General features: G+C 35.9%; 1 protein-coding gene across 2 annotated transcripts; it reads right to left on the bottom strand.

The window, feature by feature from the left end:
* Positions 1-923: 923 nt before the first annotated feature.
* On the bottom strand, positions 924-23,645 carry SCRG1 (stimulator of chondrogenesis 1). 2 transcript variants are annotated; one of them, XM_045462906.1, is made up of 3 exons: positions 23,506-23,645; positions 3,274-3,529; positions 924-1,157 (listed from the first exon to the last, which is right to left on the bottom strand). In XM_045462906.1, the coding sequence occupies exons 2-3, from the start codon at positions 3,513-3,515 to the stop codon at positions 1,103-1,105; spliced, it is 297 nt and encodes a 98-aa protein (XP_045318862.1). In that variant the 5' UTR covers positions 3,516-3,529; positions 23,506-23,645; the 3' UTR covers positions 924-1,102. The 2 variants fall into 2 exon arrangements, with proteins under 2 accessions (XP_045318862.1, XP_045318869.1); XM_045462913.1 differs by lacking the exon at positions 23,506-23,645 and adding an exon at positions 12,483-12,505.

The following is a 23,645-nucleotide window of genomic DNA, read 5'->3' as shown; positions in this document are numbered from 1 at the left end:
TGTTCAAATTCTGCCTTGATTTTTAGCAATTAAGTTAGCATCTGAAAAATGGGTTTAAGAATACTTACCGTGAAGGTTTTGTTGTTTTTTGGGAGAGTGAAGTGAAAATGGACTTGAAATATTTGGCATACATAATAATATGTACTTAAATATTGGCTCCCTTTTGTCCTTTTTTTTTTTTTTTTTTTTTTTTTTTTTAAATTTTTTTTTCAACGTTTATTTTTATTTTTGGGACAGAGAGAGACAGAGCATGAACGGGGGAGGGGCAGAGAGAGAGGGAGACACAGAATCAGAAACAGGCTCCAGGCTCTGAGCCATCAGCCCAGAGCCCGACGCGGGGCTCGAACTCACGGACCGCGAGATCGTGACCTGGTTGAAGTCGGACGCTTAACCGACTGCGCCACCCAGGCGCCCCTTTTTTTTTTTTTTTTTTAAGTAAACTCTATGCCCAACATGGGGCTGGAACTCAGGACCCTGGTCTACCAACCAAACCAGCCAGGTGCCCCAGTCCTTTTACCCTCTTACTAGAAAACTTCTAGATTCCCTTCTGAGAACTTCAGTTTATATCTAATTCTTTCCATTAAGTTTACATGGTCAGTAACTATCAACTAAGAACTAAAAGTTCTCCACCTTTGAGCCAGGATTATGGCTATTCAACTATTCAAAAATTTTTCTACTGAGCCTACTGAACACCTCACAAATGAAAATTTTCTAGGCAAAATTTTTCTTTCCCTTCCTTTTCTTTGTTTGTTTGTTTGTTTGTTTTTAAGTAGGCTTCACACCCAGCACAGGGCCCAAACTTACAACCCTGAGATTACTAGACCTGAAATGAGATCAAGAGTCAGATGCTTAACCAACTAAGCCACCCAGGTGCCACTCTAACGAAAATTTTTAACCAGTACCAACAATCTCCACAGAGAAAATTCAAATTGAATTATTTTTTATTACTACTTATTTAACTCAAGTTTACTGTTTTAGACAAGGAAGAATGTATAGAATCTGTGCTTTATTGCACTGGATAGAAACTTGAAATGCAGTTATGTTGATATAGTGCAGTATGTGGGAAATGAAAGATGATGTTCTCTGGAATACATGAAGATTCTCAGTGATTGTTGCAAGGAATCACAAACGAGATCTTTGGGCCAAAGAAGATATCTCTGAAAGAGAGTAGGACACGAGTTAAATTCAGCTGAAAACTGAGATATCTATTAATCTTTTCTGGATTAAAAATGGACAATGATTTCCAGGATTTCAGATATAACTATTCTTTTTAGGGAATAAACTACAAAGCGAATGAGTGGGAGGACTTGCCACAGAAGCAACAAAGACCAAGAAGGTAATCAATTCTCCTACTTTCCTCCCATTTGCCATTGATATTATGCTATCCTTTACCTATAAAGAAAAGGAAAAATTAGATGATTTCAAAACCTTATGATCATACCAAAAATACTATTTTTCTGATGTGAGTGGGGATGGGCCATGAAGTTTAAATCTACAGATAAGAAATATAAGGTTAAAAAATTCTTAGAAAAGTCAAAAAACAAATTTCTAGACTTTATAGGGAAAGGACAAATGTTAAACTAATCAATCCTACTGTTGTTGAAAAGGTCACAAAAGGTAAAGTATAAAAATGCATGGGATAATATAAAATTGTATTACAATGGCTCATTAGAAATATACTTCGTCTGTAAACTACAACATAAGTATAGTTTACTGTGCTGTGTCATATATTTGAAAGTTGCTAAGAGAATAAACCCTAAAAGTTCTCATCACAAGAGAAAAAATTTTTTCTTGAGGTGATGGATGTTAACTAAACTTATTATGATAATCATTATGTAATAGATGTGTATCAAGTTATTATGCTGTACACCTTAAACTTCTACAGTGCTATATGTCAATTATATTTCAATAAAAATGAAAAGAAAACAGGATGGCAAATTCAAATTTGTGTTGACAGTGGAAGGAAAAAGGAAATAAAGTTAGCAAAGTAAATCTGTTGGGACTGGGGAGAAGGTAACTAAAATCAGATAGAAAGTACTTTTGTATGTCCAGACTTCTGTTCTCATCCATTAACACAGATGATGACAAAATTATATCATAAAATAAATACAAATACATTTCAGTTAATTGGCTTCAAGTCTTACAATTACAAAAAAGCAAAAATGGTATTTCAATATTAAATGGCATTTCATTTGTGTAGTCTGGGAAAAATTAAGTCATTTTAATGCATCAGTTAACTCAAGTTCTTGATATTTAGTACAAGTGATTCTCAAACTTTTAGCAGAATCACCTACAGGGCTTGTTAAGTCATAATTGCTATGCCTTATCTCCAGCATTCCTGATTCAGTAGGTCTGGTCTAAGGCTCAAGGATAGACATGCATTTTTAACAAGAACTAGGTGACATTGAAGCTGCTGTTCTGGGAACCGCACATTAAGAACCAACTGCCTTGTTAAAAAAAAATATCTGGTCCAAATCAGAAGACCTGGATTTTAATGTCAGTACTGGTATTAACCAGTTGTGTGGGATAGTGCTGGTCATTTTACCTCTCTGCACCTTTTCTTGATAGGATGATTATATCTGCCCTTTCTACGTCACAGGTTTTTTTTAGAAAAATGAAAATATGATGACATATGTTGTAAGTAATTTGAAAGAGCTAATTTCAGTATGAAATAGCCAAGATCGTAGATTTGAGACTCTTTAGTAACCCAGAGGAAGACGATTTTAAGAACAAGAACCAAAAAAAGTTACTGATTTATCTACCATTGTATTATACTTAAAATGTGCCTACTTTCCAAATCAGTAGCTAGTTTTTATTTAGTTCATTTCTAGTTAACTTATATATAGAGCTAGAAACTTTTTCTTTGACCATTACCACTTTTCTGCCCAATTAATTGGTCCTGTTCAGTAGGATCTTTTATCTAAAGCCTTTTATTAGTTCACATTGATTTAAGATATCAACCTTGAAGTTGACCTCTGCTGGCATTTTTTTTTTTTTGTGGTAAAGTCAGGGAATTTAGAATTTAATGTATTGGAGTGTTATTTTCTGGATTTCTTTTAGTTTTATTAAAATCTGCCAAACTCTGTTTTTTTTAATGAAAACATTCAGTTCTGTATACAATGGTGATGATTCTAGAAAAAACCTGAGATTTATTTACGATTTTACTACAGAAGGGTGATTAATTTCAGCAAACACTTTATAAAGTTTGTCTTAAAAAAAGAGTTGTTGTGCATACATTTCATAGCTATATACTTTGCAATTACATTTCCTTACTTTGGGCAGCAGAGCAATTCGCTGAAGTTGCAGTAACAGATCATCTCACATCCCTTCCCATCCCAGAAATGATCCTGGACATTTACATCCATCTTTGTCAGGTCAGCTACTCCCTCTGGAAGGTTGTGACAGTTGCGATCTTTGAGTATCTTTCTGTAGCAAGAGAGGCGATTTGCAGGCATGGCTTGGACTCCTAGCAGCAAAGTTAGGCCAACAGTGACAGCAAGAACTATCAATTTCATTTTGGCTCTTTGCCCTGAGATAGAAAAAAAGCAAAATGTGTCAGTATTTGTTTCTTTTAAAGATGGAATTCATCTGAACATGAAGTTCTGTAGCATTCTCATAAACACTTGGATAGAAAGATTGGTAGTTGATCTTTTCTACTCTTTTCTTTGTGTTTCTCTGTGTTATTTTATGACTACTGACAATAAAAATCCCATAGAATAATTGTTTAAAATCAAATGCCTGGGTTCCACAAAGAAACATTAAATAAGAAATGCTGGGGACTGGGAGAGGTGATAGTAAGAGCCAGAATCCGCAATTTTAAGTATTCAAAGTAATTTTTTGTTTTTGGTACATTCAGCAGAGAAAAACTGCTCTTTAAGGTGGTTAAACTCAAGTGAATTTCTAGGACAAATATCATCATCGAGTTTACTGCTTCTTGATTTGCATATTCTAACAACAACATTGTCCAAGAAGTTGGATTCCAGCCTGCAGGAATAAAAAACCTATCTATTCTGACATTGACAAATGATAGTCTACACATATATTATTGCTCAATTAAGTTTTTTAAATCCAGCAGAATTATTTTGGGGCTCATTTTTGTTGCAAATTTTTAGTAATATTGTGAAGTTTTATCCCACATAGATTACTTCATCTTCACCTTGGTTGAAAACAGAGGCTTGAATTCCCCCTAATAAACATTTAACCTGTTCTTGAACACCTACCATGCTGGGGAGTTCATTATTGACTAAGTCAACATAAACTCCACTGATGCAGTTCTAACATTTCCCTTACTATAAAGTATTTTTCTGTAGCTCCTACCAAACCAGTCCCAGTTTGAGTTCTTGGGGTCATACCAAACAAGTGTAATTCCTCTTCCAGGAGATAATTCTTTAAATACGGTATTTGCATACAACTGTGGAATAGTCCTCATCTATTTAATCAGGTTTCTCTGGCTTTCATGTTAGACATGAAAAGGTGAGGCTATTGTAGTAAAGGAAACTAGCAAAATAGTGGAGGAATCAGATCAGAATCCACAGCCATTCAGATTTTATCTTGATGCCAAAGTATCTTTCCTACCATGAAGTATTAAAAAATGGGGAAGACAGGCACCTGGATGGCTCAGTCATTTAAGCGTCGGACTCTTAATTTTGGCTCAGGTCATGATCTCGTGGCTCAGGGAATTGAGCCCTGTGTTGGGTTCTGTGCTGACAGCACAGACTCTCTCTCAAAATAAATAAATTGACTCTCTCTCAAAATAAATACACAAACATTAAAAAAAGAGAGGAAGATATATATGTATATCGTACTTTGAAGGAAAACAATGTTGTTGAAAGGAAATTTTGTATGAAGTTTTCAATGATTAGATACATCTGAAAGGTGAATTAATTTAGGTAAAATTATGGATTTTACAGAAGGACAATTTTAGAGTAGTTTTTGGTTTATAATAAAATTGAAAGGAAGGTACAGATTTCCCATATACTCTCTGCCCTCACACATGCATAGTCTCCCAGATATCAACTTCACTCACCAGAATGGTACTTATTTTTTTCATTTGTTTTTAAATGTTTATTTGTTTTTGAGAGACAGACAAAGCATGAGTTGGGGAAGGGCAGAGAAAGTGAGGAAGACAGAATCTGAAGCAGGCTCCAGGCTCTGAGCTGTCAGCACAGAGCCCCATGCAGGGCTCAGACTCACGAACCGTGAGATCATGACCTGAGCCAAAGTCGTACACTTAACCAACTAAGCCATCCAGGTGCCCCCAGAATGTTACTTTTTTTCTTAAACCAATGAGGAACCTACCTGGCACATCACAATCTCCCCAAATCCATACTTTAACTTAAGGTTCATGCTTGGTGTTGTACATTCTATGGTTTGGACAAATGTATAATGACATTTCTCTATCATTATAATATCATACGGAGTATTTTCACAGTCCTAAAAGTCTTCTGTGATATACGTATACACCTAACCCATGGCAGCTATTGGTGTTTTTTATCGTCTTTATAGTTTTACCTTTTCCAGAATGTCATATAGTTGCAATCATACCATATGTAGCCTTTACAGATTGGCTTCTTTCACTTAGTAAAATCATTTAAGTTTCCTCTATGTCTTTTCATTTCATGACAGCTCATTTCTTTTAGTACTAAATGATATTCTATTGTCTGGATGTACCACAGTTTATCCATTTACCTACTCAAGGACATTGGTTATTTCCAATTTTGGGCAATTATGAATAAAACTGCTGTAAATATCTGTGGGCCAGTTCAACTCCTGTGGATAAATACCAAAGTGCACAATTGCAGGTTATATAATAAGAATATGTTTAGTTTTACAAGAAACTGCTAAACTGTATTCCAAAGTGACTGTACCATTTTGCATAGCCACCAGCAACATTTGAGAATTCCTGTTGTTCCATACCCTCACGAGTATTTGGTGTTGTCAGTGTTCTGGATTTTGAACATTCTTATAGGTGTGTAGGGGTATCTTATTGTTGTTTTAATTTGTATTTCCTTGATGACATATGATGTGGAGCATCTTTTCATACATACATTTACCATCTGTATATCTTCTTTGGTGAGGTGTCTGTTAAGCTCTTTGACCTTTTCTTTTTTTCTTTTTTTTTTTTTTTTTTTTTTTTTTTTTTTTTTGAGAGAGAGCACACAAGCAAGGGAGAGGGGCAGAAGGAGAGAGAGAGAGGGAGGGAGAGAATCTTAAGCAGGCTCCACACTCAGCACAGAGCCCAATGTGGGGCTTGTTCCCATGACCCTAGGATCATGACCTGAGCCAGGATCATGACCTGAGCTGAAATCAAAAGTATGACACTCAACCAACTGAGCCACCCAGGCACCCCATTTGGCCTATTATTTAATCATTGGTTGTTTTCCTATTGTTGAGTTTTAATAAATTTTTGTACATGCTAGATAGCAGTCCTTTATCAGATGTGTCTTTTACAAATATTCTCTCCTAGCCTGTGGCTTGTTGTCTAATTCTCTTGACATTTTCTTTCACAGAGAAATTTTAACTGATATATAGTTTAATTTATTAATTATTTCTTTTGTGGATCATATCTTTGATGTTGTCTCTAAAAAGACATCACCATATCCAGGGTCATCTAGGTTTTTTTCCTGTGTTAATCTTCTTGGAGGTTTATAGATGTGAATTTTCCTTTTAGGTCTATAATCCATTTTGAGTTAAATTTTGCGAAGGATGTAGAGTCTGTAGATTCGTTTTGTTGCATGTGGATGTACAGTTGTTCCATCACCATTTGGGAAGACATTCTCTTTGCCCATTGTATTGCCTTTGTTCCTTTGTCAAAGATCTGTTGACTATACTTTTGGGATTCCTTTTCTGAGCTCTACTCTGTTCCGTTAATCTATTTGTCTATTTTTTTTTTTTTTATCAGTATCACACTGTTCTGATTACTGCAGTTTTATAGTAAATCTTAAAATCAAGTAGCATCAGTTCTCCAGCTTTGTTCTTCTCCTTCAATATTGTGTTGACTATTCTGGGTCTTTTGCCTCTCCATATAAACTTTAGAATCATTTTGTCAGTATCCACAAAATAACTTTTGGGGATTTTGATTGGGATTGCATTGAATCTGTAGATCAAGATGGGAAGAATTAACATCTTGACTATATTTCATCTTTCTATCCATGAATATGGAATATCTCTCCATTTAATGCTTTGATTTTATTCAACAGAGTTTTATAGTTTTACTCATGTAGATCTTGTATATATCTTGTTAGATTTATACCTAAGTAGTTTATTTTGGGGACACTAATATAAATGGTATTGTGTTTTTAGTTTAAAATTCCACTTATTCATTGTTAGTATGTTGGAAAGCAATTGATGCTTGAATATTAACTTTATATCCTACAACTTTGCTTTAATTACTTACAAGTGCTGTAAGTTTTTTGTTGTTGTTGTTGTTGATTCTTTTCGATTTTCTGCATAGATAATCATGTCATCTGCAAAGATAGTATTATGTCTTCTTTCCTACTTTATATACCTTTTATTTCCTTTACTTGCCTTATTACATTAGCAAGGACTTTCAGTATGATAGAGTGGTGAGGGCATGTTCTTGCTTTGTTCCTGATCTTAGGAAAGATTTGAGTTTCTCACCATTAAGGATGTTAGCTGTAGGTTTTTTTTGTAGATAGTCTTTCTCAAATTGAGAAAGTTCCCCTCTATTTCTCGTTTACTGAGAGATTTTATTATGAATGGGTATTAGGTTTCCTGAAATGATTTTTCTGCATCTACTGATATGATAATGTGATTTTTCTTTTTTAGCCAACTGATATGATGGATTACATTAATTGATTTTCAAATGTTGAGCCAGCCTTGCATACATCAATCACATTTGATTGTACCATATCATTCTTTTTATTCTTGTTTGGATTCAATTTGCTAATATTTTGCTGATAATTTTTGCATCCATGTTCATGAGAAATATTGGTCTTATAGCTTTCTTCTCCTGTAATGTCTTTTTCTGGTCTTGGCATTATAGAATGAGTTAGAAAATATTCCCCCTGCTTCTATCCTTTGAAAGAGATTGTAGAGAATTTGTATAATTTCTTCCTCAAATGTTTCATAAAATTTACCAGGGAAATCATTTGAGTCTGGTGCTTTCTGTGTGCAGAGATTATTAATTATTAATTAATTAATAATTAAATAATTATTTTTTTTTTAATTTTTTTTCAACGTTTATTTATTTTTGGGACAGAGAGAGACAGAGCATGAATGGGTGAGGGGCAGAGAGAGAGGGAGACACAGAATCGGAAACAGGTTCCAGGCTCTGAGCCATCAGCCCAGAGCCTGACGCGGGGCTCGAACTCACGGACCGCGAGATCGTGACCTGGCTGAAGTCAGACGCTTAACCGACTGCGCCACCCAGGCGCCCCAATAATTAAATAATTATTGATATTAATTATTATTAATTTCTCTCATAGATATATGTCTATTCAGATTGTCTATATCTGTGTGAATTTTGGCAAACTGTGCCTTGTAAGAAGTTGGTTCACTCATCTAGCTTAACAGATTTATGGGCATAGAGTTGTTCATAGTATTGCTTTATTATCCTTTCAATTTCCATGGGATCTGTAGTGATGTTCCTTCTTTCATTTCTGATGTTAGTAGTTTGTGTACTCTTTCTTTTCTTAGTTTGCTTGGCTAGAGGCTTGTTGATTTTTTTAATCTTTTTAAAGAACCAACTTTTGGTTTCATTGATTTTCTCTATTGATTTCCTGTTTTTAATTTCATTGATTTCTGCTCTAATTGTTTGTTATTAAAGTACTGATTTTTATTTTCTTTTTATTGTGAAAAACTTCAAGTATATACAAAAGTAGAGATAATAATTTAATGAACCTCCATATACTTATCTGCTAACTTCAATTATTGTCACCCCATCGCCTCTCTTATTTCCACCTATACCTCCACTTTTTTTCTCCCTCAGTTTTGGGTACTTTGAAGCAAATTCTAGGCATCTCATCTTATCTACAAATATTTCAGTATATTTCACTAAAGGTAAAGACTTTTTGAAAACATAACACAATATTCTTTACCACCAAAAATATTTAATAATTTCTTCATATCATCCAGTTGTTTGATATCAAATATCATAAGTCATTGTTTAAATTTTTCCACTTCTCCTAATTTCTTCCTTTTATTTTTTTATTGAAGTATAGTTAATATATTATATTAGTTTCAAGTGTATAACATAGTGTTTCAGCAGTTATGTACATTATGAAATGCTCACCATGATAAATGTAGTTACCATCTGTCATTATACAAAGTTATTACCATATTGTTGACTATATTCCCTATACTGTAATTTTTATCCCTGTGACTTATTTATTTTATAACTGAGAATGGGTTCACAGAGGTAGAACAAATAACCCTAAAATTTATATGGAACCAGAAAAGACCCTGAATAGCCAAAGCAATCTTGAAAAAGAAAACCAAAGCAGGAGGCATCACAATCCCAGACTTCAAACTATACTACAAAGCTGTAACCATCAAGACAGTATGGTACTGGCACAAGAACAGACACTCTGATCAATGGAACAGAATAGAGAACCTAGAAATGGACCCACAAACGTATAGCCAACTAATCTTTGACAAAGCAGGAAAGAATATCCAATGGAATAAAGACAGTCTCTTCAGCAAGTGGTGCTGGGAAAACTGGACAGTGACATGCAGAAGAATGAACCTGGACCACTTTCTTACACCATACACAAAAATAAACTCAAAATGGATGAAAAACTTCAATGTAAGACATGAAGCCATCAAAATCCTTGAGGAGAAAGCAGGCAAAAACCTCTTTGATCTTGGCCGCAGCAACGTCTTACTCAACATGTCTCGGGAGGCAAGGGAAACAAAAGCAAAAATGAACTACTGGGACCTCATCAAAATAAAAAGCTTCTGGACAGCGAAGGAAACAGCAAAACTAAAAGGCAACCAACAGAATGGGAGAAGATATTTGCAAATGACATATCAGATAAAGGGTTAGTATCCAAAACTATAAAGGACTTATCAAACTCAATACCCAAAAAACATAATCCAGTGAAGAAATGGGCAAAAGACATGAATAGACACTTCTCCAAAGAAGACACCCAGATGGCCATCTGACATATGAGAAAATGCTCAACATCACTCATCATCAGGGAAATACAAATCAAAGCCACAATAAGATACCACCTTACACCTGTCAGAATGGCTAACATTGGGGCGCCTGGGTGGCGCAGTCGGTTAAGCGCCCGACTTCAGCCAGGTCACGATCTCGCGGTCCGTGAGTTCGAGCCCCGCGTCAGGCTCTGGGCTGATGGCTCAGAGCCTGGAGCCTGTTTCCAATTCTGTGTCTCCCTCTCTCGCTGCCCCTCCCCCGTTCATGCTCTGTCTCTCTCTGTCCCAAAAATGAATAAACGTTGAAAAAAAAAAAATTAAAAAAAAAAAAAAAAAGAATGGCTAACATTAACAACTCAGACAACAACAGATGTTGGCGAGGATGCAGAGAAAGAGGATCTCTTTTGCGTTGTTGGTGGGAATGCAAGCTGGTGCAGCTACTCTGGAAAACAGTATGGAAGTTCCTCAAAAAACTAAAAATAGAACTACCCTACGATCCAGCAATTGCACTACTAGGCATTTATCCGTGGGATACAGGTGTGCTGTTTTGAAAGGACACCTGCACCCCTATGTTTATAGCAGCAGTATCCACAATAGCCAAAGTATGGAAAGAACCCAAATGTCCATCGATGGATGAATGGATAAAGAAGATGTGATATATATATATATATATATATATATATATATATATATATATATATTTATTATATATATATGTATATATGTTTATACACACACACACACAATGGAGTATTACTTGGCAATCAAAAAGGATGAAATCTTGCCATTTGCAACTATGTGGATGGAACTGGAGGGTACTATGCTAAGTGAAATTAGTCAGAGAAAGACAAAAGTCATATGAATTCACTCATATGAGGACTTTGAGAGACAAAACAGACGAACACAAGGAAGGAAACAAAAATAATATAAAAACAGGGAGGGAGACAAAACAGAAGAGACTCATAAATATGGAGAACAAACTAAGGGTTACTGGAGGGGTTGTGGGAAGGGGGGATGGGCTAAATGGGTAAGGGGCACTAAGGAATCTACTCCTGAAATCATTGTTGCTCTATATGCTAACTAATTTGGATGTAAATTTAAAAAAATAAAAAAATAAAATTAAAAAAAATGTGGAAAGTTAAAAAAATAAATTAAAAAAAATAACTGAGAATGGATACCTCTTAATCTCTTCCACCTATTTTGCCTATTCTCCAACCCCTCTCCTTGGACAACCACTAGTTCTCTATATTTATGAATCTTGTTTCTCTTTTTTGTTTTTATTTTTGTTTTTGTTTGTTAGATTCCACATATAAGTGAAGTCATGGCATTTTATGTTTCTCTGTTTTCTCTTTCTTTTAGTTCAAAATATTCTAAAATTTCTCTTGCAATTTCTTTTTAACACCAGTATGTTATTTAGAATTATGTTCATCTCCACCTATTTTGGGATTTTCCAGTTATCTTTCTGTTACTGATTTTTAGTTTAATTCCATTATGATCCGAGAGAAGACACTGTACAATTTGTGTTCTTTTCCATTTATTAAGTTGTGTTTTATGGCCCAGATCTCTGGGCTGTTTTATGATCTCTGTCTTGGTGAATGTCCCATGTGATTGTGAGAAGAATGTCTATTTTGCTATTATTGGGTGAAGTTGTCTATAGATGTCAATTATATTCAGTCCATTGGTGGTGGTGTTGAGTTCTGTTGTGTCCTTACTGATTTTCTGCCTGCTGGATCTATCCATTTCTGTGGGATATTGAAATATATGATAAATGGTAGATTCATCTCTTTATCCTGACAATCCTATCAGTTTTTACCTAGTGAAGTTTGATGCTCTTTTGTTAAGCACATACCCATTAAGAATTGCTATGTCTTACCAGAGCATTCATCCCTTTATCATTATGTAATATCCTACTTTATTCCTGAAAACCGTCTTTTGGTATCTACTCTGTCTCAAATAAATATAGCTACTCCTGCTTTCTTCAGTTAGTGTTAGTATGGTGTGTTTTTCTCCATCCATTTACTTTTTATCTATATATGTCTTTATTTATTTTTTTAAGATTTTGAGTAATCTCTACACTCAACATGGGACTTGAACTCACTACCCCAAGACCAAGAGTCACATGTTTCTCCAACTGAGCCAGCCAGGCACCCTTTTATGTGTCTTTATATTTGAAGTAGGTATCTTATAGAAAACATACAGTTGGGTCATGTTTTCTTTTTTTTCTTCTTTATAACATCATTCTCAATTCTTTACTAAAACTTATAATAACTACCACAACAAGATACCACAGTTTGGATATAATATCCATATAGCTTTGGATAAGCCACAGTTTCTGGCTTAAACAACAGAAATTTATTTCTCACTGTTCTGGAAGCTGGAAATCAAAGATCCCAGCAGATTTGTCCTCTCTCATTGGCTACCAGCTGGCCTCTTTCTCAACATGTCCTCACATTGCTTTTCTCCTGTGCATACGTGGAGAGAGAAAGAAGTGTCTGGTGTTTCTTCCTTTTCTTCAGTCCTATCAGATTAAGACCCTGCCCTTAGGACCTCATTTAATCTTAATTACCTCCTAAAAGACCTTATCTCTAAATACAGTTACATTGGAGGTTAGAACATCAACATACGAATTTGGAGGGGGACACAATTTAGTCTATAGCATTTACTATTCAATAGGAAAGGTACTTAAGAAGAACAAACCTTAATGTGGATGATCCATAAAATCTACCAGTCAACAATAGTCAACCAGCATGACGAATGATGAGAATTTTGTTGGGTAATCTATTTTTAAATTTGTAATACCATCAATCCTACTTTAGAGCAAGAGCTTCTACATGATTTTTAATTTATTTGTTAAACCAACCAACTAATCAAAAGCAAAGATGAAACAAAACCAACCTCCCTCTTAAATATTACTGAATTTTTCAGTATGACTTGAATTTTATCACTAAAACAAATAAAAACAATTATAATCTGATCATGCTTTTATTCAAACATCATTGCTGCCTTCAGAGATCCTTTTATTATTTGACCCAGAAGAGGATTGTATTTAAAGATGTTAGAATGGCACAGGTATAAACATAAATAATTAAAATGGGAAAAAAGATATAGATATGAGCAATCATTTTATTTTTCTTAACCAAAATTCAGCGCAGAGAAGTGGAAGATAACAATTTGAATTTAGAATAATTGAATCTAAACATTTCATGAACTTGAGGAAATGTTCATAAAATGGGGAATATTAAAATAAAATTATCCTGAATGTATAGTTTTCAAGTGTAAATAACAAAGCACAAAAAATGGTAAATATGTATATACATATACAATGGGATATTATTCAGCCATAAAAAAAGAATGAAATCTTGCCATCTTCAACAACATGAATAGAGCTAGAGAGAATAATGCCAAATGAAATAAGTCAGTCAGAGAAAGACAAACCCCATATGATCTCACTCATATGTAGAATTTAAGAAACAAAACAAATGAGCAAAGGAAAAAAAGAGAGAGAGAAACCAAGAAACAGACTCTCAACTACAGTAAACAAACTGATAGTTATAAGAAGGGAGGTAGGTGGAGAGATGGGTGAAATAGAAAATGTGGATTAAAGAGTACACTTATCTCAAAGGAAAAAAATAATTTAAAAATGCTTTTAAATTATAAAGCATTATATACAAAATTTAACATTGGGTCATGTTTTTTAATCCACTCTGATGATCTGTCTTTTAATTGGTACATTTAGACCATTGACATCCAAAGTGATTATTGATATATTTGGACTAATATCTACCATATTTGTTTTTGTTTTCTATTTGTTGCCCTTGTTAAATGTTCCTATTTTCTCTTTGACTTTTTTTCTGCCTCCTTTTGTGGTTAATTAAAACCACAAAATGATTCCATTTTCTCTCCTGTCTTAGCTTATCATTTATACCTTTTTTATTTTACTTTTTTTTGAGTGGTTGCCCTGAAGATTGAAATATACATTTGCAACTAATCTATGTCCCCTTTTAAAAAATACTATACCACTTCATGAGCAGTGTGAGTACTCTATAATAACAAATTATCTTAGTTCCTTTCTTCATTCCTTGTATCATAACTGTCATTTGTTTCACTTACATATAAGCATAATAAGTATATATGATATATACATAAACATGCATAATTGAATACATTATTGCTATTATTTTGAATACACTGTTACCTGTTTGATCAATTAAGAACAAGAAGAATAAGTTTTTCTTTTATGTTTACTTATTCTTTATTTCATGCTCTTCCTTTCTTTATGTAGATCTGAGTTTCTGACCTATATTATGTTCCTTCTCTCAAAAGAACTTATTTTAGCATCCATCCATGCTAGTTGCAAATGGTAAGATTTCATTCTTTTTGGTTGCTGAGTAATACTCCATTGTATATATATACCACATCTTCTTTATCCATTCATCCATCGATGGACATTTGGGCTCTTTCCATACCTTGGCTATTGTTGATAGTACTGCTATAAACATGTGGGTGCATGTGTCCCTTCGAAACAGCACACCTGTATCCCATGGATAAATGCCTAGTAGTGCGATTGCTGGGTCATAGGGTAGTTGTTTTGTTTGTTTGTTTGTTTGTTTGTTTGTTTGTTTTTGTTTTTGTTTTTGTTTTCTGAGGAACTTCCATACTGTTTTCCAGAGTGGCTGCACCAGCTTGCATTCCCATAGCTGGTAATCTTTGATTGGATGTCAGACAGTTTAAATTTTGCCTTGTTGGGTACTGGATATTTTTGTATTCTTATAAATATTCTTGTGCTTTGTTCTGGGATATAACTAAGTTCCTTGGAAACAGTTTCTTTCAGGGCTTGCTTTTATGATTTCTTAGGTGGTTCTGACTCAGCCAAGGGCTAATTATTCCTCACTATTGAAGCCATTTCTTCCTGAGTATCCTATCCAATGGTCAATGAGTTACAAGTTTTTTCAATCTGTCTGCAAGTATGCCTGGCTTTTTGTGTGTCATAAACTCTATTGTCTAATTCTTTCCGATTTTTCCCCCTGACCATGGATAGTTTCCTCATTTGCACACACATATCAGTGTTCTGAACTCTTCAGTGGGGCCCTCTGCAGACATCCAGCATTCTCTATGTATCTTTCTTCTCTCCAGTACTCTTTCTGTAAATTGTGACTGCTTTGGTATCTCTGACTCTCTGATCCATTTCTCAATTCAGGTAGTCTGTTGGATTCTGTGTTCCCTCTCCTTTTATTTTTTCAGCCTGGAAATTCCTTTAAGGGAATAGACTGGGGGAAATTATACTTTATGTGTTTCCCGTCTCTTATAGGAAGATGTCCTTCCCTGCTTTAAATCCAGTATTTTGACAGAGGTTGTTTCATATTTTTTTTCTGGGGTTGTTGTTGTTGTTGTTGTTGTATCAGAAAAGTGAGTAAATCTGGTTCTTGTTACTCTATCTTGGGTAGAAGCAAAGCTTTCCATATTACTCTTAAATACTATTTGCAGCTATTTCAGGAGGCATATGAAAGACACATACCCAAATCTTACAGATTCTAAAAATGGTATTTTGATAATTTTAATCCTTAAGCCAAATTCTCAGAACGTTGTTTCTCCCTTCTACAACCTTTCCCAATTTGAATTAATGGTTGCTCTGACTCTCATCTGTTGGATAGGGTAAGTAGCTATTGGGTCCCAAATTACAACAAATAAGACCCATTATGGTTTGCACAAGGAGCCATTCAGGTTGCTCTTCCTACTTCTGGAATGATGCTTGTATATTTTGTTCTAGATTATTTAGGCTGCTGAAAAGTAGCCTGGAATCATTCTTTTATCTTCAGGCTCAAATCTTCATATACTGCTTCAGGTGACTTAGAAATCCTCTACCCAAGGGGCGCCTGGGTGGCCCAGTTGGTTTAATGTCTGACTTTGGCTCAGGTCATGATCTTACGATTTGTGAGTTCAAGCCCCACGTCTGGCTCCACGCTGACAGTGCAGGGCCTATTTGTGTTTCTCTCTCTCTCTCCCTTTCTCTCTTCCCCTCCTTCACTTTTCTCTCTCTCTCTCAAAATAAATAAATTTTTAAAAAGTTAGAAAGGATCGGGGCACCTGGGTGGCTCAGTTGGTTGGGCATCCGACTTCAGCTCAGGTCATGATCTCACAGCTCATGAGTTCGAGCCCCGCTTCGGGCTCTGTGCCAACAACTCAGAGCCTGGAGCCTGCTTCAGATTCTATGTCTCCCTCTCTCTCTGCCCCTCCCCGGCTCATGCTCTGTCTCTCTCTGTCTCAAAAATAAATAAAAACATCAAAAAAAATATAAAAAAATAAAGGATCACTAACAAGTATTTTGGGGGCAACTGGGTGGCTCAGTTAAGGATCCAGCCCCAACTCAGGTCATGATCTCACATTGAGTAAGTTCAAGCTCTACATCAGGCTCTCTGCTGTCAGCACAGAGCCTACTTTGGATCCTCTGTCTCCCTCTGTCTCTGCCTATCCCCTGCACATGTAAGTGTGCATGTGCTCTCTCTCAAAAATAAAAATAAACAAACAAAAGAATTCCTCTGCCCACACCAAAGTCCAAGCTGCAAGGGTATCCAGGAGAAGAGCAGCCAATATTGGGAAAGCGAGGGAGTCAAAGAATAGCACTCATGTAGGACTCACTGATACAGTAATTAAGTAATTATGTAAGAGAGAGGAAAACAGGAGTAAGCTGGTTTAATTTGGTTCAATGTAACAGACATTTTTTTAGTGCTTCCTTTATGCCAGGCACTGTCCTAAGTACCAGCAGTACAGAAGAATTCAGAAAATATTAACTAAACCTATCCTCTTCCAATGACTCCAATTCCTTCAATTAAAGCTAAAGTTATTTCAGTGGACTCCATATGCAATCTGGCTCTGGTATCTTTCTGAAATTATCTACTCTTCCCCCTTGGTGTTCCTGTTCTAGCTAATCCTCAAATTGCTAGACACCTTATTGCCTTAGGACCTTTGCACTGGTTAATTCCTCTGCTTTAAAAGCGCTTTCGGAGCGCCTGGGTGGCGCAGTCGGTTGAGCGTCCGACTTCAGCCAGGTCACGATCTCGCGGTCCGTGAGTTTGAGCCCCGCGTCCGGCTCTGGGCTGATGGCTCAGAGCCTGGAGCCTGTTTCCGATTCTGTGTCTCCCTCTCTCTCTGCCCCTCCCCCGTTCATGCTCTGTCTCTCTCTGTCCCCCCAAAAAAATAAATAAACGTTGAAAAAAAATTTTTAAAGCTCTTTCAGGGGCATCTGGGTGTCTCAGTTGGTTAAGCATCGACTCTTGGTTTCAGCTCAGGTTGTGATCTCATGATTTGTGAGATTGAGCCCCACATCTGACTCTGCACTGACAGCATGGAGCCTACTTAGGATTCTCTCTCTCTCTCTCTCTCTCTCTCTCTCTCTCCTGTTCCCTGATTGCATGTTATCTTTCTCAAAATAAATAAATTAATTTTAAAAAAAAAGAAAAGCTCTTCCAACAAATTAATGGCATGTCTAACTACTTACTCTCTTCAAGTTTTTGTTCACTCTGCTCCTCAATAAAATCTATTCTGTTTAAAACTGTATCTCCCCTCACATATTCTCAATCTGCCTTAATTGCTCTACTTTTTTGTGGCATTTGTGAACTTCTAAATTGTTAAAAATATTATGTCTACCAGAACTTGAATGTAAACTCCAGGAAGGCAGGGTTTTGTCTGACTTTAAAAGGCACTTCCCGGGGCGCCTGGGTGGCGCAGTCGGTTAAGCGTCCGACTTCAGCCAGGTCACGATCTCGCGGTCCGTGAGTTCGAGCCCCGCGTCGGGCTCTGGGCTGATGGCTCAGAGCCTGGAGCCTGTTTCCGATTCTGTGTCTCCCTCTCTCTCTGCCCCTCCCCCGTTCATGCTCTGTCTCTCTCTGTCCCAAAAATAAATAAACGTTGAAAAAAAAATTAAAAAAAAAAATGCACTTCCCTATTTCTGTTTTATTTTTCTTTTTTATCAAAACTATCATTTATTCCAATCAGCTCATACCTGACTTAAAATATATATTTATATGTGTGTGTACTTTTATTAGAAGATTCAACAATAACAACAAAGATCACTTCCCTTTTTTCTAGTCTTTCCTACCAAATTACTCTCTATCAAAAAATTAAGTGTAGGGAGAGAGGTGGAGGGAGAGTTATAAATTCTTTGTAACTTTTTTGCCAATTGTGTTCGAAGAATTTTTCTATTTTATTAGTCAATAGCATTTTTCATATAGCTTTGGTCTCCCTAGGGTTTGTTTTGTTTTGTTTTGTTTACTATGCAATCATGTTCTTATTTTCAGTGATCTAGCTTAATTTTGTCTAATCCTTGTGGCTTTTGGAAAAAGTTGTGCATTTATTAAACTTGGGCTCTGATTACCCTTTATATATTTCATGCATGTAGGTGTAGTTTGTTCCTGAGTTCATTTCATGACTGTTAACTGCTTAAGCTTTCTTTCCATTAGATAGTTCTAATTATAGCCAGAAACCTGATTGCAAATATTTTTTTTTAAATACTTAGTAAAAAAGTAATAATACTCAGTGTAAAATATGGAAAATAAAGAGAAGATAAGGTAGAATAAAATTCAACTGGTGTCCGTGTTGAGATAAGTGTTGTTAGCACTTTGGTGTCTTTCTTTTTGGTATGCATAAATGAAGGTATTAAGAAGGAGAAATTGAGATGACCGGGGACAGAACACTGGGAAACTAACATTTGTGGACTGGATAGAAGAAAAGTCAGAGAACGATCTTATAAACCAGTGAAGAAGTTTGAGAAAGAAGTACAGGGTCATAAGATAATGAGAAAAGGTGGGGCGCCTGGGTGGCGCAGTCGGTTAAGCGTCCGACTTCAGCCAGGTCACGATCTTGCGGTCAGTGAGTTCGAGCCCCGCGTCAGGCCCTGGGCTGATGGCTCGGAGCCTGGAGCCTGTTTCCGATTCTGTGTCTCCCTCTCTCTCTGCCCCTCCCCCGTTCATGCTCTGTCTCTCTCTGTCCCAAAAATAAATAAACGTTGAAAAAAAAAAATTAAAAAAAAAAAAAAGATAATGAGAAAAGGTGAAAAGGATAAGCGAGTAAAAAGCTGAGGGCAAACTCATCACAAAGATTGGTATTAACTGAGATATGTTCCTCAGAGTACCTCCACTACACCCTGCTGCATAGAAGCAGATGAATTCAAAATCCATATACCACCATTCCCATTCCTTGAACTCTTTTACACGCCTGTGTCTCTGATCAGATACATGATATTGCCACCCAGATGATATTTAATACTGTTAAAATATAAAGTTGTCAGGTAAAATACAGGACAATCAGTTGAATTTGAATTTCAGATAAGTAATAAATAATTTCTAATATAAATATGTCCTAAATATCACATAGTTTCCTTCTCTTGAGTTAATTTTGATAATTTATAGATTGTTAGAAAATAGCCCATCTGACCCATTTAAAAATATTGCAATAAATATAGAGAGTATTTCCTTATAATTAAATAGAAATCCTTCTTCCTCCATTAGGATTTTTATACATGCTGCCTCTCTGCAAGGAATGCTCTTTACTTGCCTGGCTTATTCCTGACTTTCAGGTCTCCATTGAAATATCATTTCTTTAAAGGCTTTCTCTGACCATCCAATCTAAAGTAGTTTCAACTTGATTCTGTCACAGTGCCCTCTTCGTTTTCCTAATAATATTTATCACAATTTAAATTATATACTTATGAGCTTACTCATTTTATGTCTATCATTTCCATAAGACAGAAACTCCATGAAGGCAGTCTGTTTTGTTCACCATCACATACCCAGTGACTAATACAATAATGTGTGGTCCATATATGTACTAATACATGAATTAGTCTCTGAAAACACTTTTTTTTTTATCCTAAGGAAGATCCTGCAGTGGTTCCATGGTATCTAAAAGGTGGTGAACTTCTTGGGATTAATCCTAATGCTTTCCTTCCACTTTCCCTCCACATCTACCATTCACCACTGCTCAGTGAATAGAAAGTCAGACCAGTTATCTCTTCAATCCTATATGTGTCTTTGCCTGTTGTTCCCTCTCACCTCTTCCCTTTCTTTTAATTTCTGACCAAACCATCTATTAAGTACAAACCTTAAAGTTATCTCTTAAGAAGACTTTCCTGATCCAGCCCATATCACTCTAGTAGCTCCCTTTTTCTATGTGCCTATAGCAGTCATGTGTAATCCATTCTTTTAAGAACTGTGAATTTTACTAAATAATGCCCATTAATGATAGAGAATATGGCTTCAGTTGGAAATGGGAAATTCACTGAAAGGCATTTGGCCATTGAGTAAATTGGTCACTCTGTGTATTTACCTAGAACCAGGAAGGAAGAGATGGAAACATCATAAAGGGCCTTATAGAACATGATGAAGAGCTTGGATTTTATTGACTATATTAGGAAACCATTGGAAGATTTTTTTTTAAGTTTTATTTGTTTTGAGAGAGAGAGAGAGAGCGCACATGAGCAGGGGATAAGCAGAGAGAGAGGGAGAGAGAGAGAATCCCAAGCAGGCTCCATGCTGTCAGCATGGATGCAGGGCCCAATCCCATGAACTGTGAGATCATGACCTGAGCCAAATTCAAGAGTCAGACACTTAACTGACTGAGCCACCCAGGTGCCCCACCTCTGGAAGACTTTGATAGAATAGTCACATGATCTGATAAGGTCTTAGATAATCCTTGATTGCTCTGTGAAGATGTGTTGTGGTGAGATAAAATTGGAAGAAGAAAAAGGCTATTGGTGAAAGTTGATGGAAGATATGGGGCAAGAGGGAAAAAATCAAGGATATCTGTTAGGTTTTTGACCTGAGTGGTATTAACATTTGTTGAACTGAGGCAGAATTGGGTGGGGTCAATTGGGGGAAATTTAAGAGCAAATTTTCAGACAAGTTAAGTTTGAGATGCCTACTAGACATCCAAGTGAAGAGGTTGAGTAGGCAGTTGAGTATGTGTCTGAAGGTTAGGGCTAGGAATAAAAATTTGAGAGTGATCAGAATGTTTATTGATCATATTTATAGCTATGGGACTGGCAGGGTAGTGAGTATAGATTAAGAAGAGAAGAGGCAAAAGACTGGAACCTGGAGCAAGCCAACATTCAGAGGACCGGAAGAGGAGATGCCAGCATCACGAAGGCAAGGGCTATAACTACTACATCTTTTGCATCTCTCAGAGTGCCTGCTTTAATACTGGGCTCACAGTAAATGTTCCAAAAACATTCACTGAAAGAATGAACAAATAAATTGCTGGAAAAGTAAGTGGGTATGTTGCCATACCATGAACTTCTTCTGACTATGTCCATGCCAGAGCACAAAATAGTGTTTCTGTCACAGTCTCTCAGTCACATACTGTGATGGAAAGTTCCACACCTGGCAAGCACTTACTGGTAGTTTTATTTTTTTTTTTTTAAGCACTTTATAAATTACATGTTTGAACTGAAAGTTTCTCTTCTTCTTTTACTTGAGTGCAGATAAATAGCTTTAACTTTTATTTAGCAAGTGGAAAAATGTTTGACCCAGTATGTTCCTGTGATACATTGATTATTTTTTTCATTAGAAGACACCAACCTTAATCCTTGGCAATCCATCAAAACCATATATTTTCATGTGCCAACAAGAGTGAAATGACTTTGGCAAATTTGAAGCAAACTGCTCTATTTTTTTTTTTTCTATTTCAGTTGAAGTACATGCACTTAAAATTCCTCTTGGAGTACATCCACATTACAAAAGAAAATAAAGCTAAAAACTGAATATTTAAAGGAATAAGCAAGATATCCTCAGATAGCTATCTGTTGATTTTTTTTGGATTCAAATTTATGTAACTAATATTGTTGCTAAAACTATATGATACTATTCATATCCCAATAGTGGCATAATTTTTAAATGATCAAGGCAGAGGATATAGAATCATGGGCAAGATATTTCTAATTAAGCAACAAATCATTGCGAGAATCATATAGATAGGGAATTGCAAATTCTGATTGTGTGGGGGTATTTGGCACCAGAAGGCTTTTGAATGGTTAAGTTAAATGAAGACTTAAAAAGAAAACTTATCCCATTTAATGGCCAAAACTAACAGGGCTATGCAGTTTAAGTGTTCAGAGATTTATGGTGCAATACTCATACTGATGTCAATTCTGGGAACTGGTATTAAGAGCAGTGGAATGAAACACAGTTGATGAATTAGACAGAAAGGGCAGTCCACTTTCAGATTTCTTTCAAAACACAGCAAGAGAGAAGCAAAGGCTGTAAAAGCAAACGACAATTCCAGCCCAGAATTTGACATTTAAAGTAACAAAGATTATAGTTGGAAGAGATTAAAATTGCCATCTAGCCTGTGATGTTTCCCATTCATCTTTCTTTGATGATGGAAAAAACACTGTTATTTTTTTTTTTTTTAAATCTTTCTTTCTCATTAACTGTGTCAGAAGAGGATTGTGGTAGAACGAGCTCTGGAATGGAACTTCTTAAAGTGTGTATTAAAGAAGAGGTGATATTAGTAAGTGGATAAGCCCTTCAACCATCATTAAAACAGACATGATCAGCTTAAGCACCCAAGAGACCTTCATCAGTGGAAAAATGAAGTTCACATCCTCCCTGAAAATGATCTTCCTTCAGGCCTCTGGGAGAATGCTATAAGATGATATTAACACTCAGTCTTGCACCATTCTACTTATTTTCCTGGCCACAATAGATGACCATCGCTGGAGAAAAGGACCCACGTTTGGGAGAGCTTTTTACAGCTTGCATAAACTAAGTTAAGGAATTTTAAAGAGGAATTTTTATAAGGCCAAGAAGGAAAAAGTGTTCCCTTTATCTTAGTAGTACAGACACTGTAGTGTGTTCCATGGTGGGAACACCAAGGATGAATTCAGTGAATTCGCTCTTTGTATCACACATTTATACCAGTGCCTTTTTAGGAATCAAGATTTTTTAAAAGCAAAAACATTTACTTTCTTAGACATTGCAGTTAACTTCACATAGAAATAGCTGCTGCATTAAAAGACTAAACTTATATACTCCATCATTCTCGCATAGTTCTGAAGAGGTGGAATAACAAGGTCTTGTTACATGGGGTCAGATTCAGAGTGGACACGGGCATTAATCAGGAATAACAGTGAGGGAGCTGTCTCTTTTTAAACCTATGATGAAGCAACTCTCCCAGTTAAGGAATAAGCATTTTCTAGTTCTTTTTAATCTGATTATTTTCCTTTATCCCAGGAGGTATCACCTTTGTCAAAATACATCCATCTCCTTAGAGAATGTCTTTCTCTCTGCATTTCTCTTTTGACTCAACACATAAATACATTTCTGCTTGAATCTATAGCAGTAATTTGGAGAGAATATGTACTACAAAATGATTTTTAAGGAAAAAAATACATACCCTTTCTTCTTCGTTCCTTTTGGTCTTCTTGGCAGAAGAATGTTCTTAAATGCTCCAATTCACCGGGTGAGTTCGGGCAAAAGGAGGAAAAAGGAGGTGCTAGAAGGAGGTCCTTTACAAATAAACCTTTGTCTGCCTTG

This window comes from Leopardus geoffroyi, chromosome B1 (genome assembly GCF_018350155.1).
Source record: "Leopardus geoffroyi isolate Oge1 chromosome B1, O.geoffroyi_Oge1_pat1.0, whole genome shotgun sequence".
Taxonomy (NCBI): Eukaryota; Metazoa; Chordata; class Mammalia; order Carnivora; family Felidae; genus Leopardus; species Leopardus geoffroyi.
The sequence above is the reverse complement of the archived record's forward strand: the minus strand, read 5'-3'. Positions and strand labels throughout refer to the sequence as shown.

Excerpts from the sequence above, each read along its gene's own strand:
- SCRG1 (XM_045462906.1), bottom strand. The coding sequence starts at position 3,515 with ATGAAATTGATAGTTCTTGCTGTCACTGTTGGCCTAACTTTGCTGCTA. Across the intron at positions 1,158-3,273 it reads GAATTGCTCTGCTGCCCAAA|AGATATCTTCTTTGGCCCAA; the intron begins GTAAGGAAATGT and ends ACTCTCTTTCAG.